Source organism: Corylus avellana, chromosome 1, assembly GCF_965113065.1.
Source record: "Corylus avellana chromosome 1, dhCorAvel1.hap1.2, whole genome shotgun sequence".
NCBI classification, from domain to species: domain Eukaryota; kingdom Viridiplantae; phylum Streptophyta; class Magnoliopsida; order Fagales; family Betulaceae; genus Corylus; species Corylus avellana.
In genome coordinates, this window is record NC_142490.1 from 9834423 (window position 1) to 9853545 (window position 19123).

The window sequence follows — 19123 nt, forward strand, 5'->3', positions numbered from 1 at the left end:
AAAGTCTAATATTTATTAACTATATAAATAGTAAAGATGTAGAAGGTCCATATCATATTTGTGTACGAAGATTGTATATAGGATACTGGGGACCAAAACGACACATGAATAAAATAAAAATATATATATATAGATGAAGCAGAATAAAAAACTTAGGTCCACTGAAGAAAAGAGGAAGAAGAGTATCAGTAAATGGATGTTTATTGGCTGGCATCTGATGTTGTTGGAAGAGTGAGTTAGAATATAAAAAGCATAAAGTAAAAAAGTTAGAATCTATTTAATGTAAGAAAAGCAAAAGGTGGGGGGAAGGCATGTATAAAAAGGGGCCATAATCCCCTCATTGAAGCTGAGCACAAGAATATATAGGCCAGGTATGCCGAGAGATAGGGACCCTTTAACGGTAGGGCGTGTGATAGGGGACGTTTTGGAGCCCTTCACAAGGTCCATTTCTCTCAGGGTCACTTACAACAACAACAGGGAGGTCAATAATGGTTGTGAGCTCAAGCCCTCCCAGCTTGTCAACCAGCCTAGGGTTGATATTGGCGGTGAGGATCTCAGGACTTTCTACACTCTGGTAATTAATTAACCTCCATTTTCTTCTTTCTTCTTTCTTCTTCCTTCTTCTTCTTCTTCTTCTTCTGATCATGATGATGATAATGATGATGATATTCATATATACTGCAGGTTATGGTGGATCCTGATGCTCCTAGTCCAAGCGATCCCAACCTAAGGGAGTACTTGCATTGGTGAGCTAAATACACTTAATTAGGGTTGCTTATTTAATTTCCCACCAGGTTTAAGGTTTTTAAGTAGGTGTATAACCTTAATCATATATGTTTCGTGCTTGAGAGCTGCCTGTTTTTTTCTTTCTAATAATATGAAAAAGTCATTCCATTAATCTCTCTGCGTGTGATTAAGTGTCTGAGTCCAAAAAAAAAAAAATAAAGTGTTTAGTATAGAGTCATAGACCAAGACAATCCATGTCTGCAGAGGGGGGTGGGGGGAATGGGATGGGTGATGGGTGATGGGTGGGTTAAAACTGTGGAAATCAAGAAGAGATATAGGTAGATAGGGATATGCATGTGATCAGAAAGTGAAAAACCTTTTCTTTTCTTTTTTTAATTTAAAATATATATGGGAAATTGAAAATGGGTAATTGTACGGAAAGGATAAGGCAAAAAATAATTGCTTAGAGGGTGACCAAGACCATGCAGAAACTGATGAGGGGTTTTGTTTAGAAAGTAGTACAGTAGAGTTGTCTGTGTTTGGTGTTTGGTGTTTGTTGGATTGATGGATTGATATGTATATCTCATTCTCATGCCACAACAAAATTATATGGAGGAGGACCACTATTTTAAGTATCGTTGGATTCACAAATGTTTTTGGATATCTAATCTGGGACCCCCTCCTTGTACTATCAAAGAAATAAACCCTATCTTCTTCTTCTTCTTCTTCTTCTTCTTCTTCTTGTTCTTATTCTTCTTTTCTTTCCTTGTCTTTTCCTTTTTTTTTTTTTTAAACAAAGACAATATTTCCATAACTTTCTCTTGTCTGGGACGTGAGAATCATTTTCACTGTCCATCATCTTCTCTAAACTCCACATTCCTTGTCTCCTTTTTTTTTTTTTTTTTTTTTTTTTTTTTTTTTTTTCAAGTTTTGGTATATATATGTTTACCCTTTTGTCCTCATGAGTGCCAAGGTTAATTTCACTGCAGTGCATGATAATTGGTGACACCTATTCCTCCATCCAAGGGAGAGAACAGAACGTTGACGATCAATCAAGCCTATTCAATTCGCTGGCCGGGTTTATTTATACAGCAGGAAACCATTAATTGAAACAATATATATAATAAAAAAAAAAAAAAAATGGCCGAAGCACACACAATAATAATATATTTAAATTAATTAGGCTGGCTCGATATTAATTTATAAGTTAATTAAGAACTGATCTCGTCTCTGTGGACTTGGTAGGTTGGTGACTGATATTCCAGCAACTACAGGCGCAAGCTTTGGTGAGTTTAATTAAATTAATGTTTAGGATTTGATGATTTTCTCTACCATATTATTAGTAAAATTAATAATAATCTAAATTGTTGGTGAAAATGACTATGGGCAAAGCATTGTCATTTTCCTATATATTTTAGTTAAAAAAAAAAAAAAAAAAGTATATTAGTTGTTGTTTGTGGTACGTAATTAGTAAATATGAAATGGATATTGATATTGAATGTAGGGCAAGAGGTAGTGTGCTATGAAAGTCCACGACCAACGGTGGGGATTCACCGGTTTGTGTTTGTGTTGTTCCGTCAACTAGGGAGGCAGACAGTGTATGCACCAGGGTGGCGCCAAAATTTCAATACGAAGGACTTTGCTGAGCTTTACAATCTGGGATTGCCGGTGGCAGCTCTTTACTTCAATTGCCAGAGGGAAAGCGGCTCAGGCGGAAGGAGAAGATGACTCCCTCTCTCTTTATTTGCATAAATTAATATCTATATATATATAGTTTAAATAAGAAACTAGCTAGCTAGTCTCTCCTACTACTTTATGTATGTTAATCTATGAGCACCCATTTTTATTTTCCTACTCATCACTCCCTAATCTCCTTCTATATCCTTAATTAACTACTAATTCATCTGGGGTTGTAAACTATTCAACCTCTATTAATTGTTTGGATATGGAGTAGCTTGCTGCAAGCTTTTTGAGGTATTTATTGGAACTTTTCAAAATTGACTATAAGATTTATGTTGAGCAATACAGAGGTGACTCTCAAGGGAAAGTGCAGTAATCCTAAGGACATGGATTGAGCTAATTTACTAAGATTTCATTAATAATCAACTTTGAGAACAACGTTGCTTTGATGGGTTAGGGGACGATAGATTCCATATATATATATAATATTTTCCCAAATCCCATAATCATAATAATTGAATTTTATTGCAATCTTTCTATTAATTCTTAGGAATTATTTTGTAATAAGTGCATGATTGCAATTTTCCCATTAGTAGGTGATTTTGTTATAATTATGTTCCTAGAATAATATGAAATTGTGCTATCAAGGAGTAGCTCAATCAGTAGTGAACCACAAGATGATTGAGGCATCCTAAAAAGTTAGTGTCACATTGAAAAGATGAATTGGTCATACATGCTAAGGCTCATTAGTTCCTTATTAGAAAAAATTGAGGTTGAAAGTGATTCTAAGAAATTTTAATTATAACTTGATTAGTCATCTTAAAGCCATAACGCAAATGTGGCTAACACTTTCCTTTTAAGTCGCTACAAAAATCCTCTCCGTGAAATGAAGTAGATGTCATATGACAATTTATCAAGGAAATTGCTTTACACTATTTAAAAGTTAATCCCCTCAAAATAATCAATTGGAGACCAAATCCGGCAATCCCCTCGAAATGATCATTTATCCCCCTTTTTTTTTTTTCTTTTAATTTTCAAGCGATAGAAACTCTTGGAATCTTATCACAAATTGGAGCACCTACGAAAAAATAATGAAGCAGAAAAAAATAAAAAATAAGGGCCCTTGACTTGAGGATAGTGACTTGGTGTAAGGCTTAAGGAGAGCGAGGAAGAGCTGCCAAAGGGGAGGAGAGGATCAATAAATTTTTGCCGGTGGAAGATTTGGAGGGAAACCAACCCCCACCGGAGGGAAGGGAGGCCAAGAGGAGGAAGAGAAAGGTGAAGAGAATTAAGATAGGCGACGACGGTGTAGGCGGGTCGGATAGGACTAAGAGGTCAAGTTGCAGAAAAGAAAACTAAATGGGGTAAGGAAAGGGGATCAAAATCCCCATTTATTTTTAAAAAATTGCGAATCAGCACTTTCATAAATCTAAGTCATTGGATATAACTAATGGCTTAAAATAAGACACCTATTAAAAAGTGGGAGGCATATTCCCGAGGTTGAATTTTTTTTTTTTTTCCCCCAAAAGCTTGCTTCTTCCCTTCTTTTTTTTTTTCATCTTTTTCTAGGAAAAAAAAAAAAAGACACACACACACACCAAAATTTAAACCAAAACCAGACCCCTTTTTGTTAAGTAATGTTAAAGACCATCTTTTTATCCTCCAAAAGCTGATGTGGCTTTCAAAATCACTATTAAATCAAAATTCAAGTATAATTCATTTAAAATTTAATGATGATTTTAAAAGTCACATCAGCTTTAAGAGAATAAAAAAATGGTCCTTAACATTACTCATTTTTGTTACTCGCTCTCAAAAAACCCAAGTCTGCTCAGTTTGACATCTCTCATTCTCCCTCTCCTTTTCTCTCTCTCTCTCCATTGATGACAACCGAGTCATGCCACAACTAATCCACATTTCCTCTTTGGTTTCCTTTTCATCGGATTTTTTTAAAAAAAAAATATATTTTTGGTTTATGGGTCCATAATCAACATGTATACTCAAACCAGCTACTAGAAGTCTAGAACCCAGAAAAGTAATAAAAGTTTTCCACAATTCCCACTAATAGATTTACTTGCAGCTTGGGTCATTAAAAGTTTTCCACAACAATAATCATTATGTTTACTCAATTTAGCTACTAGAACCCAGAAAAGCCATAAAAGTTGGTATCATCATAACATTTGAAAAGGCGTGGTACAGTGACGCAAACCCATTAAACTTTTGAAAAAAAAAAAAAAAAAAAAAGGAATGAATTCAGAGACGGCGTCCGAATTTTGACAAAGACCAACCAGAAGAATACATTGAGGTTGAAAAGAAGAAGGGGAGGGCAAGAGAAGCGAAGGGGGGACCGAGACAAGACACCCACTTTTTAGTGTCTTATTCTAAGCCTTTAGATATATCCAATGGCTTAGATTTATAAAAGTGCTGGCCGGCAATTCTTTAAGAATAGCCCGGGATCCTAATCCGGGAAAGAGGGAGAGAGACAGACGAAGAGGCCAGGGGAGAGACGCAACAAACAAGCTTCCAACTTTTGAGAATGCGCATATGATGAAAAAAGGCACTCTAATTGACACTTAAAAGCTTGGTTTTTCTTTTGGTGCAAACAATAGGGGATTCCAACATTCTATCTTTGAATGAATGTTGATTTATAAGAAGTAACTTTTTACATTACAAAAAAAAAAAAAAAAAAAAAAAAAAAAAAAAACACTAATAACTTGTAATTCAATTCCCTCATCTGAAACAAAAAAAATTAGTGTAACAATTCAGTATCCGGGAAGACCAGCAAATGACAAACACATGCCATGAAAGAAAGTGAGGCAGGAATGGATGGGGGAGAGCTAGCATTGTGAGAGAAACCAGATCACTAAACAAAAGCAAGGAGGCTACACGTGTGATTATATGTGCAACTGTGATACCCCCTGGTCAGCAAAACCTGGCTTCAAAGACGGCTGAGGAGAGGTTTCATTGGGGTTGTTGTTGATACTTTTAGCAGTAGGCGGCAAGCATCTTTTTGAAAAGAAGGCAGCAATATTTTTTGCCCTCCCCACACCCTTTTCTGGTAATTGAAAAAAGAAAACTCAATTAGTCTCAGATAAATAAATTAAATCCTTCAGATGATGAAATCAAAGACAATCCAGATTTTAGTGCATAACAAGTACCTGGCGACAAGCCAAGCTTGTCCAAAATTTCTTTCTTGACCTGCATCACAAGATAATCATACCTTTCAGCAATTCATAACCAACTCTTTTATTTAAAATCCAGCAAGCTAAGCGTAGACTGAGCATAGTCGGAGTCGAAGACATGAAACAAATAATCACATATGCATCTTTCATCAAGAGAGTCAAAATATTCATTATTCTAATGAGAAAAGGAAAGTTTTCTCAAGAGTAATTCGAATTACAGGATTTAAAATATCAAGAAGATGCTATCTCCATTAGTCAAAGAGAATTTTACGGAGTAAAATTCCCATAAAAATATAATTTATTTTTAATTTTTCATTAAAATACAATATTCTAATTTTTCGTTCATTTTAAGGTTATTTTTGTCCTTCTATAATGTGTTGCGTGATTTGAAATCAACAAAGATAGTCAATTTCCAAGGAGGTCATTTTACATATAAAAGAGAATTAATGAAGAAGTCTTTCGGTAGTAGCATATTCTACTCAGTTTTTTAGCCTTTTTGAGGTCAACTTGTCTTCACATGGCGGACACAAAAGTGGGGAATTCACTTTATAAATAGTATGGACATATCAATCCGATCCCTTCACCAAAAATCTCCATTTTCATAATTCTTTCCAGATGCTTAGAAAAATGCATGCACACAGGCATCCTCACCCTCACCATGCAGAAAAAAGAGTCACTGACCTGCCAGCGGTTATCCATAAAATCCGATACCTCACGTACTTTACTTCTTAACAGAGTCTTTGAGGCAGCAGGGAACTTCTGCTGCAAAGATTCTACAACCTTACTGATGCCCTGTGGGGATGATTGAATTGCAGACACCTGAAAAACCGCAAGACTACTGTTAGTACCCAAGGATTGCATGCCATCACAATAAAATCAAGGGCAAGAACAAAATATTCCTTCCTGAAATTTCATAGTATCAATAAGCTGCAGAAAAAAAAACACACACATCTTTTTCTCTCATGAATGTCCGATTTTACATCTCGAATGAAATGCATAACTTACAATTGTTGGTAAGTCTGATTCCGTTATGGCATTCACAGTTGAGATTGGCGTGCTGCTGCCCTTGGAACCCGACAGGCAAGCTTCTTGATCCTCATCTTGAGTGTTTTCAATCGATATCTCTATGGGTGGGCCATCAGGGAAAACACGCATACTCAGAGCTTGCAAACACATCTGCTCCAGCTTAGGAGTACCACTAAGATCCTCGGCCATTAACAAAGCAGCCTTCTCATGTATCAAATTTAATATAATCAAGGGCTGATTTTTCCGAAGAGCATGCTCAGTCAAATTGTTAAGATATTTTTGCTGTCGAAGCAATGAGCAGAACTCATCTCTCTTTGAGTCTTGCTTACAGTTAGGTGAGCTTCTGGCCTCCTCAACTGCAACATCAGTTTCCATTCTCTCAACTTGTACTCCCTGCATGCACAAAACAAACAAATTTTAAAGAAGTATTTTTTAAGTGGATTTGATATTGTGAGAAAGAACAGATCCTAGAGATAATGAATTTTTAGGTGTGCTCATGGTGATTGAACTTGTGGCTAAATCTTAGGCCCTTGGGGTCAGATAAACAAACAGTGAATTTCAAGACAATCTCATTTCATCTTTCATAATTTGGAAGTCGTCACCTTTTTATGTCTTTATTATTTACAAGCATCACTGTGACTCTCAGTGAAGTTGCAGCAAAATAGAATTCAAACAAGCAAAGACCTTTTGAGACCCTAATAGAATAAACTAGGCATGTTTCAAATATTTCCATGAAGCTAATGCATAAATGTGCTTCAATGAGCTCCCACATTCTCGTGATTCAAGTATTGGACATCTCACACATTATAGTATCTTCTTGGTACCTCATACTTGATGAAATACCTTGTATTGGGTGACTTTTTATTTGCAATTATAGTTCATTTTCACTTCTTTCATATTTCTAGCAGAAAGATATTTTTATAATGATGATATTATATCAGAACAAGGTGGATCAAATTTGAACTGCTCATATAGTTAGAAATTCGAAGAAATGTACAAGCAGGAGTTTTCTTAATGTGGTTTTAATCAATGCAAGTGGTCTAGAAGAAACAAAAGTGGACTCCTCCAATATTCAACTTCTCTACAAAAGATAAAGAAAATGTAAAGAAGCAGAAGTTTGTAGCTACTTGATTTGATATCCTCTGCAAGACATTTTCACTTGTAGTTAGAACCAATGACTATATTAACAATGGATAAGGGTAAGAATGACTCTAATAACTTCAAAAATAGCTTGTGAGGGCACTTTAGGAAATGAGGTTGTCATTCTACACATCAAATTACTTTTGCAACCTGGATATTATGTTAACAAAACCACCAAATCAGAGTATGGATCATCCATAAATACATTACCCGTGGACTAATATGAACACAATTTTTAATCTTTTTTTGGAGGGGGAAGTATGCACACTATAAAGCATATGGGTAAAATGCAGGGTCTCAACTGTCAGCTCATACCTCATTTTCAGAGAGATACCCATCAGGTACAAAAAATCCATCTTCACTCTCATCTTCTTCATCAGCTCTTGAACATCCTTCCTCCAAACTTTCCTCTTCTTCATCTTTATCGCAATCTGAAAGACTTTCACCAGGGTCCTCCTGGACAATTAGGATGTCAGTTTTGGACATAATCTTTAGAATATGGATTAATTTAAATAACTTCATAGAAAGAAAAAAGGATTTAATTGCATTAACAAAACTTTGACAGTACCTCTTCCCATTCCTCATCACTATCTTCATCATAATCCACATCTGGGTCCTTCTTAAAAGGGTGGCGTGGGCCAACAACATGACTGAAAAGATAGATAAAAGCACAGAAAATCAATGCCAAATTCAACCCCATGGCATTCTATGGGTCTAAGCAACACCCTAGGTGAGACATCTCTGTTAAACCTTACAAGAATACTATATATCAATTGTAGCTTCTTGAGACAATACATTTTCAAAGACATGTATAGAAAAGTGCAAGCTAGACTACAGATATTATATAATGTTAAGATTCAATTTCCAACTCTTGCATCAAAGGCAGTAATAAAATCAAATCTAACTTTAAATGGACTCAGAAGAGCATATGAAGCAATGTGTTTCTAACAAGAATAGACCAAATTTGAGAGGAGCATGCATACATACGCTGATTCATTATCTTTTTTATTTATATAGTGTACCTGCATATACTGAAAACAAAGATTAATTAAGTCCCAACCACATCCTATATAACCACCAGAGGGATAGGCTTGGTGGTAAGGGACTTGCTCCCATGTGGTTTGGTGAGGGGGAGGACATGGATCCGAGTCTCTATGGGCATGATACTAAGAGACAAGACTTATGTCCATTAATCCATGTTCACCGGCTTCCTGTCACTATGCCCTTAATCAGGCTGAGGTCACTCTACAGTTTTGATGCTATGGGCATGATACTAAGAGACAAGACTTATGTCCATTAATCCATGTTCACCGGCTTCCTGTCACTATGCCCTTAATCAGGCTGAGGTCACTCTACAGTTTTGATGCTATGGGCATGATACTAAGAGACAAGACTTATGTCCATTAATCCATGTTCACCGGCTTCCTGTCACTATGCCCTTAATCAGGCTGAGGTCACTCTATGGCTTTGATGCGTCTTGAAAGAGAGCCTATGTATCCCCACATTGCAAACCTGTCTAGACCCCTCTTGATTGTTGCCTTAGCAGTAACTTTTTGATAAGTGTTACCTTAGCAGTAACTTGCTACTATGGTTACACCTAAATAGAAGTTCCAGCTTCTGGTTACCTCTTTTACCCTTTTGCTTTTTTTAAAACACACACACACACACATCTCATATACTCACGTTTAATAGCTCAAATCATTATAATAGTTTAAAAGGCATACTTCAGAATTTATAAGGTACAAACTCATTGTAACATCTGTAATTGCTTGTATAATCTTATTATTGAAAACCACATCACTTTTTGGATATAATGTTGCAGAAGCTCCACGTCCAATAGAAGTACAAAGAACACCAACACAGAACCACAACATATAAAGCACTGAAGAGCAATTGATTTTCTGCTTCTGCTTGCTCATTATTACCTAGGGAATTCAAGCAGAGACATGCACACAAATAGATGAGAAATGCCACCTATATTTACCTATCAAAACATAAATCACTAATCAATTATTTGAAGCATTATTCATTTGAAATTAAGCATGGTAAGCAGACAAGTAATTAGAAAGTTGGATTCTACAAGAACACTTTTGTTAGAAAATTCTGATTCTATACACACAATGTAAATATTCTAATAAGATCTATATTAGTCTCATAAAACAGAAGACAAAGTCAAATTAACATAACAGGAGCCTACCTTTTTTTACGCCAAATACCATAAAATGCAGGTCTATGGCTCTTATCAAACTGCAACAACTGCTTCCCCCAGTTACACTTACTGACATTGCAAAGAGAACTATCTGCATTAGCATGGCATGATCTTTCATCAGAAGTCTGTTCTCCCCATCCACAAACAAGCTTATCTATGCCCAAGTCATCATCATGAGCCAGTCCTCTACTAGTTGAGAGCTTAAGCTCCTTAAATAGCTTAGTCTTAGGCTTCTGACGAATGCCCCAATGCTGCTTTCTGTTTGAACAAATAGAATGACCTAAGCAGCGCCAAGAAGAAAAGTGTAACCTGCATAGTGCATCAAACTTTAGTTCCAATATTTTCAAGAATAACATGGCTCAAAGAGTTAAATAGTATGACGAGGAAACCCACTTGCGGATTTCGTCACCATTGATGTCATCATTTGACAATAGGGCAGAGTCCATTGATAAAGTAACTGCATCAGGCATATTTCCACACTTTTTACTTGATGAATCAGATGTGGCTGCTTTGGCTGAAGATTGGTCATTCTTGCATGATGGGCTAGTTTTGCTTCTCATAAGAAAACGTTCCATGATTGAAGCCTGCTTTTGTATAGAAAGTTGCTTTCTCAGTTCAGCTTCTTCCTTTTCTCGACGCCTTTGATCCTTCTCAGCTTCCTCTTGCTGCTTCAAAGAAATACAAGTAAGAAGCAGAAAAACAACTAAGCAGAAAGAGTTAACAAAAGTTAAGTTAGCCATATCTACCCTAACGGGCATGACACCAGTATATTAGGAATAAGATAAACTTAACTATTTAGAAATATTCAGCCCATTTTATGACAGAACATCTAGTCCACAAGCTCTTTGCAAACAAATGAAAAGCTTGTTCTGTACAAAAGACCTGTGCACCTATGGGAGACTTCTATTTTTGTTTCTTTGTTTTTAAACTATTGTAACCTTGCAGAAAAGTATGATCAATGAACTCAAGCAACATATCTCGTCACCGTGAAGATCTACTAAGAAAGCAGCTGAAGCCATAACTAAATGCCATAAAAAAGAACTACACTTACAGTTTGCCCTTTCTCCTTCTGAAGTTCACGTTCCATTCTTTTCTTCTCTTTTTCAGCTTCTCTTTTATTTCTCTCCATTTCTTTAATTAGCAATTTCTCTTCTCGTTTTGCTTCCTTTTCAGCCCTACACAGCAAATTGAAGGGAAAATATTAAAAAATAAATAATAGCACCAAGCTTATAGATCCACTGCAGATACATACATGTCTGCTCCATTTTTATGTAACAGCTTATCCATATATGAACGTATTTCTGCTTCATTATGCACTTTAACAAGCTTTTCCAATGCCTTTGTCAGGTTGTGTTCGCAATTCTTATCAGTCTCTGACTTTCGTAATGCTGTCATCATTCCTGAAATATGCCACAAACTCTATCAGAGCGCAAGACTCACCTAAGTGTGAATAGAGAAATAATCAATAGGAGCTTAAAGAATTACCAAAGTTTTACTATACATCTAAATATATAGACATAAACCTCCTGCTTTAACCACTCTATAAGCCCCTCTCTTCCATTTGTATGGAACTTTAAAACTGTTGCATTTACCTTTTGTCCAATAAATGAGGGATCACCATTTCTCTTGCTTGTGGCTTGTCAATTCCCAAAATGTCTGGGAATGTACAAAACTTCAGATCTTCAGCTCATGTGATAATCATCACATGCTAGAATCGAGCCACCCAAAGAGGAAACATTGTTAAGACTCTCCGAAAATCCAACCCCAATACTCAAAATATTGACCTAGAGCAGATGAAAGTTCAACATGGCAAGGCAGCAATTTTTTGTTCTCCAAAAATCTCTACACAATCTTTATAACATTATTCCACTGATTCATCTTCTTTCTCTGGCCTCATTCAAAGAACATGGAATGCCTTTCTCCAACCACAATCCACACCCCCCCCCCCCCCCCCCTTTTCTTGCTCATTTCTTCCTTTAATTTTTCAAGAACAAAAGTTATATTCAATCAAAATATTCTATTCAAGGTCACTCACTGTAATAATGCTCCACAACCCAAGGCATATTACCAATCTTAAACCCCCTTTACTCCTTAGCTTTTAAAATTATACACAATTTTCAACATAACTCGACTATAATTTTTGACAAACAAGAGACTTTTACCATCGCACATAAAGTTCAACCACAAGCAATGAATAGGAACAAACAGGACAAATGATAACCTCACGTTTCTCCATTCTGAATATGTAATGTACTCGAAGCATAATGAATAAACAAATAAAGCCATATATTTAAGGACTCATATACTTACCAGAAACTGCAATAATCCTCTCATGGATCTTTTTTCGACAAGTGCGCCTAAAATTCAAGGTTACACGCATAGTTTTCGGAATCAACTTTACATCCCTTGTCTACAAAATAATCAAAAAAAAAACCAATTAATACACCGGCAGAGAGTAGATACACCAAATAAACACAAAGATGGCAGTCAACAAAGTTACATGTGCTACATAGACATTAAAAGCAGGTGAAGAGTGAGCAATGCAATCTCCCATAAGATTTGCTAAGAGGTGACAACATATAACGATGGTGGAACACAAGAAATAATACTGAGTACACCCAATAAACCCAGGACATTGCAAAACAAGTAAATTCTAGAGTTATCCAATAAGCTCTGCAAGTCGAAGGACAATAAACGATCAAAAGAGCAAGATAAACAGTTCTGTGAAAGAAAAAAAAATCTATCAAATATATCAAATCTCCAATAAAAGCGACAGAACTTATTATTACACATTTGACACTGTGAAAGAACAAGAAAGACAAACACATAAAATGAATAAAAACTATATTAATATTCAAAAATAAATTAATGAAATTATTTATCAACCACAAAATTGCATATATCCACATTTCGGGCATACCGATTAACAGGACAATCTCAAAAAGATTTACACAGACATCAAAACTAAAGCAGAGACGAAGTCGATTCCCTCCCTACACCAAATTATATCCAATCAATGAGCATACTATCCCGCGAAAAAGCAAAATTCTAGACTATCACGGCAAAGAAGAATGATGAGACATCCAGAAACAAACAAGACGATGAATGTATCCACTACCTGGAAGCTAACCAAAATTAAGGACACCACGTACGACAGTTAAAGAACAAAAATAGAGTCGCGAAACACAGAACGAAAAATAAAACAAACCCGTTAAGACATACCCAATTGCAAACCGCCAGGAGCCAAAAAAAACCCAGTAAGCAAAAATGTCAAAAATCCATAACCGAGCAAGAAAGTTCGAAAACCAACACCATATCAGACATGCACAACAATCAAAACAGCAACCAAGAAACTTCCATCCCAACACCAAATCAAACACAATGCACCGCATAAACCCATAGAGTAGAATAAACCCATTACGCCAAAACAAACGAAAAACCAAGAGAAGACCCAAACTCTCACCTCCCAACACCAAAGGCACGCCTCAGACTCATCCTCCAGCACATCCGCCTCCGCATTGGGCACCCCGTACATCACCCTCTGCCCCACAAACAGCACACTGCTCTTCACCGACGCCACCGTGACCCCTCTCCCCTTCACCTTCTCGTGAATCTCTTCCACAAGCTTCGACAATGGAAGCTCACTCTCCTCCATCGACGCCGCCACCACCGCATTGGTCGAACCGCAAATACCCAGATCAAAAACCACTCTTTTTTCCTTCAATTCCTTGTAGTAACTGAACAACCCGTCGAGTTCTGCGCTCAGAGCCTCGATCTGTGCCGCTTTTTCCTCAGGTTTTGGGGGCTCTTGTCCCAAAGACGCCCTCTTTCGCTTCTGGGTCTTTCTAGGTCGATCCTGACCGTTCATTTCCTGGCCCTTTGGGTCCTCATCCATGTCGATTATCACGGTCTCCACCACCATTTCCAACCCTATCGAAAAACCCTCGCCCCCAGAAATCGCCGATTGCACACAAAGCAACCAGGGATTTGAGTTTCACAGTCTTTGCTGTCACAGATAAATGCTCTGGTTTTACTTTCTGAATTCTTTTCTTTTTCTTTTTCTTTTTCTTTTTTCTTTTTCCTTCTCCTCTGTCTGTTGAGTGTTGGGTGCGAAAGTGATATAAATAATTTGATGTGAACAAAATTTTAATTTTTTATTAAACAAAAATATGGAAAACTTTTATTAAAAAAAAAAAAAAAATCCCTGATTTTCCCGCCAAAGGAGATGGTGAAGAAATTTTGCCGGTTATATCAAACTTCGTTTGCCGCGCCTTTGTTTTGGCTTTGCTAGAATGCGCAAGGCGGGCGCGACGGACAGGGTGTGGGACACGTGTCAAGGAAATCTGTGCCCAGATAGCAGATGATCGTGCCACGTCCGCTTCTTGATCAGTTTCTGTTTAAGTCAACTTAAAAAAGAGAAGAGTAAAGAGTGAGTCCTGTGATTTATTAGCCTAATTTTAATTCTCTTCAAATTTCTAAGATAATTTAGAACAAAATTTCTAAGACAATTTATATAGAATTCGATGGTTTTCTTTTATTATTATTTATAAGTAAATTGAAAAAGGAAGAAGAATGATTTTTTTTTTTTTAGGAAAATTAATGAATTAGATCCACTAGAGATAGCCATTTTCATTTGTTTTGATTCAAATGGAAAATGCCTATACGGGAATAAAAATATGATAAATGTTACGACATTTCTTCGTATTTCTTATGATTTCTTATGATTCTGTGTGGATATTTTTTATTAAAAAAAAAAAAAAAAAAAGAGGAATTGGTGGGTAAGGGTTTTTTTTTAACTTTTTTAAAAAACAATATTTACATAAAAAAAAATTAAAAAAAAATCAGAAGAATACTAAGAATAACGGTAACATTTGTCTTACTACAAAAAAAAAACCTATACAATTACAAGGATATAAATTTCATTAAATTTGTGTGGGTAAGAAATACGTAGTAGGCGCTTAGGAAAACTAAAAAGCTTAGAAAACAAAAATACTTGGTAGGCAACAATTTATTACAAAAAAAAAAAAAACGTTCTTCGAGAAAAAACAAATTTCGTAAAATTGTTTACAATGATGCAATATTTTCCATCCATTTATAACACTCATATCACATAAGCTAGGATGGCATATTTTAAGTGGCTTATAATGTTAATTATTTTTTCTAAAAAAAAAAAACATAAATTACTTAAAACACGTAATATCAACTATTTGTCAAGGGTATGATAAATGGATGTGAAGTATAACATTGCTCAATTGTTTAAAATGCTTAGATGCATAAAAAAATAAATGCACTTACCCTTATGAACTCACACCTATTTTGCAGTTATTTCAAACTACAATTTGTGTCACTGATAAGTAGGGCCGTAAACGAACAAAGCTATCCGTGAGCTCGCTCCGGATCGGCTCGATAAAACTTGGCTCGTGCTCGACTCGATTATTAAATGAGCCGTTCGTGGACACGAAACTATACTCGATTAGTAAACGATACATACTCGTATAAAACCCGGCTCGCTCGTTTAAAGTTCGTAAACATACTCGTACAGGGGCTCAACTCACTTATTAGCGCGACTCGTATATATATATATTAAAATAGCTTATATAATATATAACTTATTAAATAGTATTTATGCTTATATAGTACGTAGCATAAATGCTAAATATATATAGTTAAAATATTAATAATGTAGTCATACAATGTATAACTATTTATAGTTAACTAGTGTTTTGTGTGTATTAAACTAAGTTAACTAATTAGTTAATTGGTTTAGTTATATATATAGAGAGCTAAATGGTTAATATAAAAATAAAAAATAAAAAAAGTTAGATAATTTGTATATATAATAAACGGTTTTTTTTTTTTATCAAAGTTGCCCTCAATTTGTTGGTTGGGAAGTAAATCGTTTTTACTAATATAATTTGTCTCATTGGGAAGATGAGTCATTTAAGTTAATTTTTTTTTTTTTAGTTTGTATTAGTTGAGCCGGCTTGGCTCGGCTCGCCTGGCTCGACTTGGCTACTAGGCGAGCTCGAGCTCGGCTCGCACAAGGAATTTTCCTTGGTGAGCCGAGCCAAGCTTAAATTTTGAAGTTCGGCATGAGCTTGAGCTCGTGAAAGTTTTAAATGAGCCAAGCTTGGACAGTCTTGGCTCGCCCAAGTTCAGCTTGTTTACAGCCCTACTGATAAGCGTCAAATATTGTACATTCAAGCCCCTTAACTCGCATATGTTAATTTCTTAGTGTTGTTATCTGTTTGATTTTGTGTTATTTTAGTGTGTTCATGTTTTAAATAAAGATGCAAGAAATTTCATTGATTTTGGGCTGAAAATACACTTCATGAAGCTCCTGAAGCAAGAGGGATCGAGCTCAGCACTCTAGATGCGTTCAAGCGCTTATACCCTTAGGCTCGAGCACATTACTCCTTGAGCTCGAGCGCACGCGCGCCAATCTGCTAGACAGAAATACAAAATTGTTTTGGAAATAAGCCTAGGTCTCCTAATTCGACTAAGGGACAGAAATTCTATATTGCTGGGACTCCAATGGCTCATAGGGTTTAGTCTAAACCAAATAAATAGGCCACAAACTTCAAAAGAAAATGAATGCTTGGTTTTAGAGAGATAATTCACACAATGATCTTTTTTTAGACTTAAAGAGTTGAAGAGAATATGAGCAAGGTAGCAGGCCATCCCAGCATTGCCATGAGCAACTAATTATGTAATAGGGTATTGATGTAGGCTATGTAGCCATTTCCAAGTAACAATGGTTTGATTTTATTTTATTTTATGATTTTTGGGGTAACTTCATTGAAGACTCCAAAACTTCCACTCGATTTGACAAACCCCCTTATAAACTTCAAAATCTCTCAATTTAGTCCCCTGAACTTTCAATTACTCTCAATTTGAACCCCTCTGTCAAATTTAGCTGCTAGAAATACCAAAAAAAGATTAAAATATCCTTGATTTTCGTTTTTTTAAATAAAAAAACGTTTTGGAATTAATGGTAAAATTGAAAGTTTATAAAAAATTCAATGGTGTAAACGTCATTTAACATTTAAAATCTGACGAAGAGATCCAAATTGATTGCAATTGAAAGTTTAGGGAACTAAATTGAGAAATTTTGAAGTTTAAGGGGGATTTGTCAAATTGGGTGAAAGTTTAAAGGTCTTCAGTAAAGTTACCCCATAATTTTTCTATATACATGATGGTTATATAACTTAGAAAATTAATTTTAAAGTTTATATTCAATCATTGTGAAAATTTTCTTTTATTTTAGAAAGTTTTTTATCTTAATTGAGCTAAATCATTCGTATTTTCTGTGATTATATGAATGATTGTTATATAACGGTTTTAATTGACACATGATCAAGAGGATTTGATAGGTCATGCCTAAGGAATACGAATTTGTCTACACCATAGTTTAGTGTAATTTAGGTAGAGGATTCGTACTAACCGAAGATAAATTATGCTTATTTATTGATTGTGTGTAACTAATTAAGAGATTTGATAGTCCATACTTAGGAAAGATGGACCGTACCGCATCTAAAGGTTAGGCAGATGTTCCGTGTCAACCGAAGATGGATTATACTTATTTTTTAAGAGAAACTTTACTTTAGACCCTTGAACTATCGCCCGTTTTGAGAAGATGCCATCAAAATTCAAAAACTCTCAATTTACACCCTTGAACTTTTAATTTCAATGAATTTACACATCTCCGTTAGTTTTAACCGTTAACTTCTAACGGAAATGCCAAAAATGACCAAAATACCGAACGATTTTAGTTTTTTGGAAGAAAAAAAAAAATTTGTATTGTGACCCGTGGGACAGGCCACACCCACGCGGGTCTAGTCGTGACCCAACATACCCAGGCTGGGTCGTGGCCGTGACCCAACCATGAGTCTGCTGACTCACGATGGGTCTTGTAGTGACCCAAATCATTAATTAGGCTTAAAATGGCTTCGTTTTAGCTCGGACTTAGAACAAATTCAGAGAGTTTAAGACTGTAACACCCCGTGAAAATCAATTAATTGGTAATTGACTCCATGGTTAGTCTCACAGCCTACATCCCTTATGGGACAGGACTCAAGGATCTAACCTATCCTAAATGAGAGAATACAACAAAAGACTTTTAAACTACAGGAATAGAAAGCAATAACTATAAGCCACAAGTACATTCACCAGAGTAAAGCTAAATCATCATAACATAAATAGATCTTCTGAATATACTGGTCAAAGACCAATCGTCAAAATAAACATATTATAGACCCAAAAGATAATTGTCTTGCAATAAAGTAATAAGATCAACGCCTAATTTTAAGTAATGCCAAAAAGATGACAATCTCTATCATATCCGCCCATGTGGTTCCTCCATCATCCCACATGGACTTTAGCCACACTAGATCCAAATCTTCAAAAACAACTCAAATCAAATCTTGAGCAATCACCCAAGTCCGATTCGTAAGCATCCTCTTTTAAGCTAGCTAAACCGCGCAATTTATACATCATGGGAGAAAAATAAAAATGGGTAAGTCCAAGGACTTAGTCAGAGTTAATGCACATAATACCCATACCATTTTAGTAATGAACTCCATTTGATAAAGAATGCAACATTTTAGGTATGACAGTCCATGGATGCAATATAATATAATACATACTATAATCATGAGTAATAGTTATAGTTAAACAGTATAGTTTACCCGAGATATTACCCACTCTTAGTAGGGTTGGCACTATCCCGAGGAACCTGTAATACAATGCCGATGCGCTGACCAATATACGCTACCGTCCATAACACTAGCAACCTGACCGAGTCCGACCTCGGGTGGCCCACGCTACTAATGATGTACGTCCTGTAGTGGCCGGCCGTTAAGGCTGTGCTGGTCACGAAACAACCGTTAGATCCAAGGCCCATATATCAACACACACATTTGACCATAAAGTTAACATGTATAGTAAGCCCATAACCGTTATCCCACATGTACTAGTGTACCATGTCATACGATGCAATTAATCTTGTCCGTATTTTACATGCATAATTTTACAAATATCAATGTCATTATCTTGTTAAGTAGCACATTCTCACAAATGACAGAGTTCATGTGCAGCAAGTGTATATCGTGAGAGTTGTAAATATGCATCTTTTGGTACACAAAATAGTTGTGCATTGCAGGAA

General features: G+C 35.9%; 2 protein-coding genes across 3 annotated transcripts; one reads left to right on the forward strand and one right to left on the reverse strand.

Moving 5' to 3' along the window:
• Positions 1-238: 238 nt before the first annotated feature.
• Positions 239-2692, forward strand: FT (PEBP (phosphatidylethanolamine-binding protein) family protein). Of its 2 annotated transcripts, none has more exons than XM_059581752.2 (4): positions 239-574; positions 685-746; positions 1972-2012; positions 2312-2692. In XM_059581752.2, exons 1-4 carry the CDS (start codon positions 374-376, stop codon positions 2452-2454), a joined length of 447 nt encoding a protein of 148 aa, XP_059437735.1. In that variant the 5' UTR covers positions 239-373; the 3' UTR covers positions 2455-2692. The 2 variants fall into 2 exon arrangements, with proteins under 2 accessions (XP_059437735.1, XP_059437734.1); XM_059581751.2 differs by having other exon boundaries at positions 248-574; positions 2231-2686.
• A 2417-nt stretch (positions 2693-5109) lies between these two features.
• Positions 5110-14038, reverse strand: FAS1 (chromatin assembly factor-1 (FASCIATA1) (FAS1)). Its single transcript, XM_059581749.2, has 12 exons — positions 13424-14038; positions 12271-12370; positions 11213-11360; positions 11012-11135; positions 10354-10625; positions 9949-10269; positions 8320-8401; positions 8067-8207; positions 6591-7004; positions 6267-6404; positions 5562-5601; positions 5110-5458 (listed from the first exon to the last, which is right to left on the reverse strand). Exons 1-12 carry the CDS (start codon positions 13880-13882, stop codon positions 5298-5300), a joined length of 2400 nt encoding a protein of 799 aa, XP_059437732.2. The 5' UTR covers positions 13883-14038; the 3' UTR covers positions 5110-5297.
• Positions 14039-19123: the final 5085 nt, after the last annotated feature.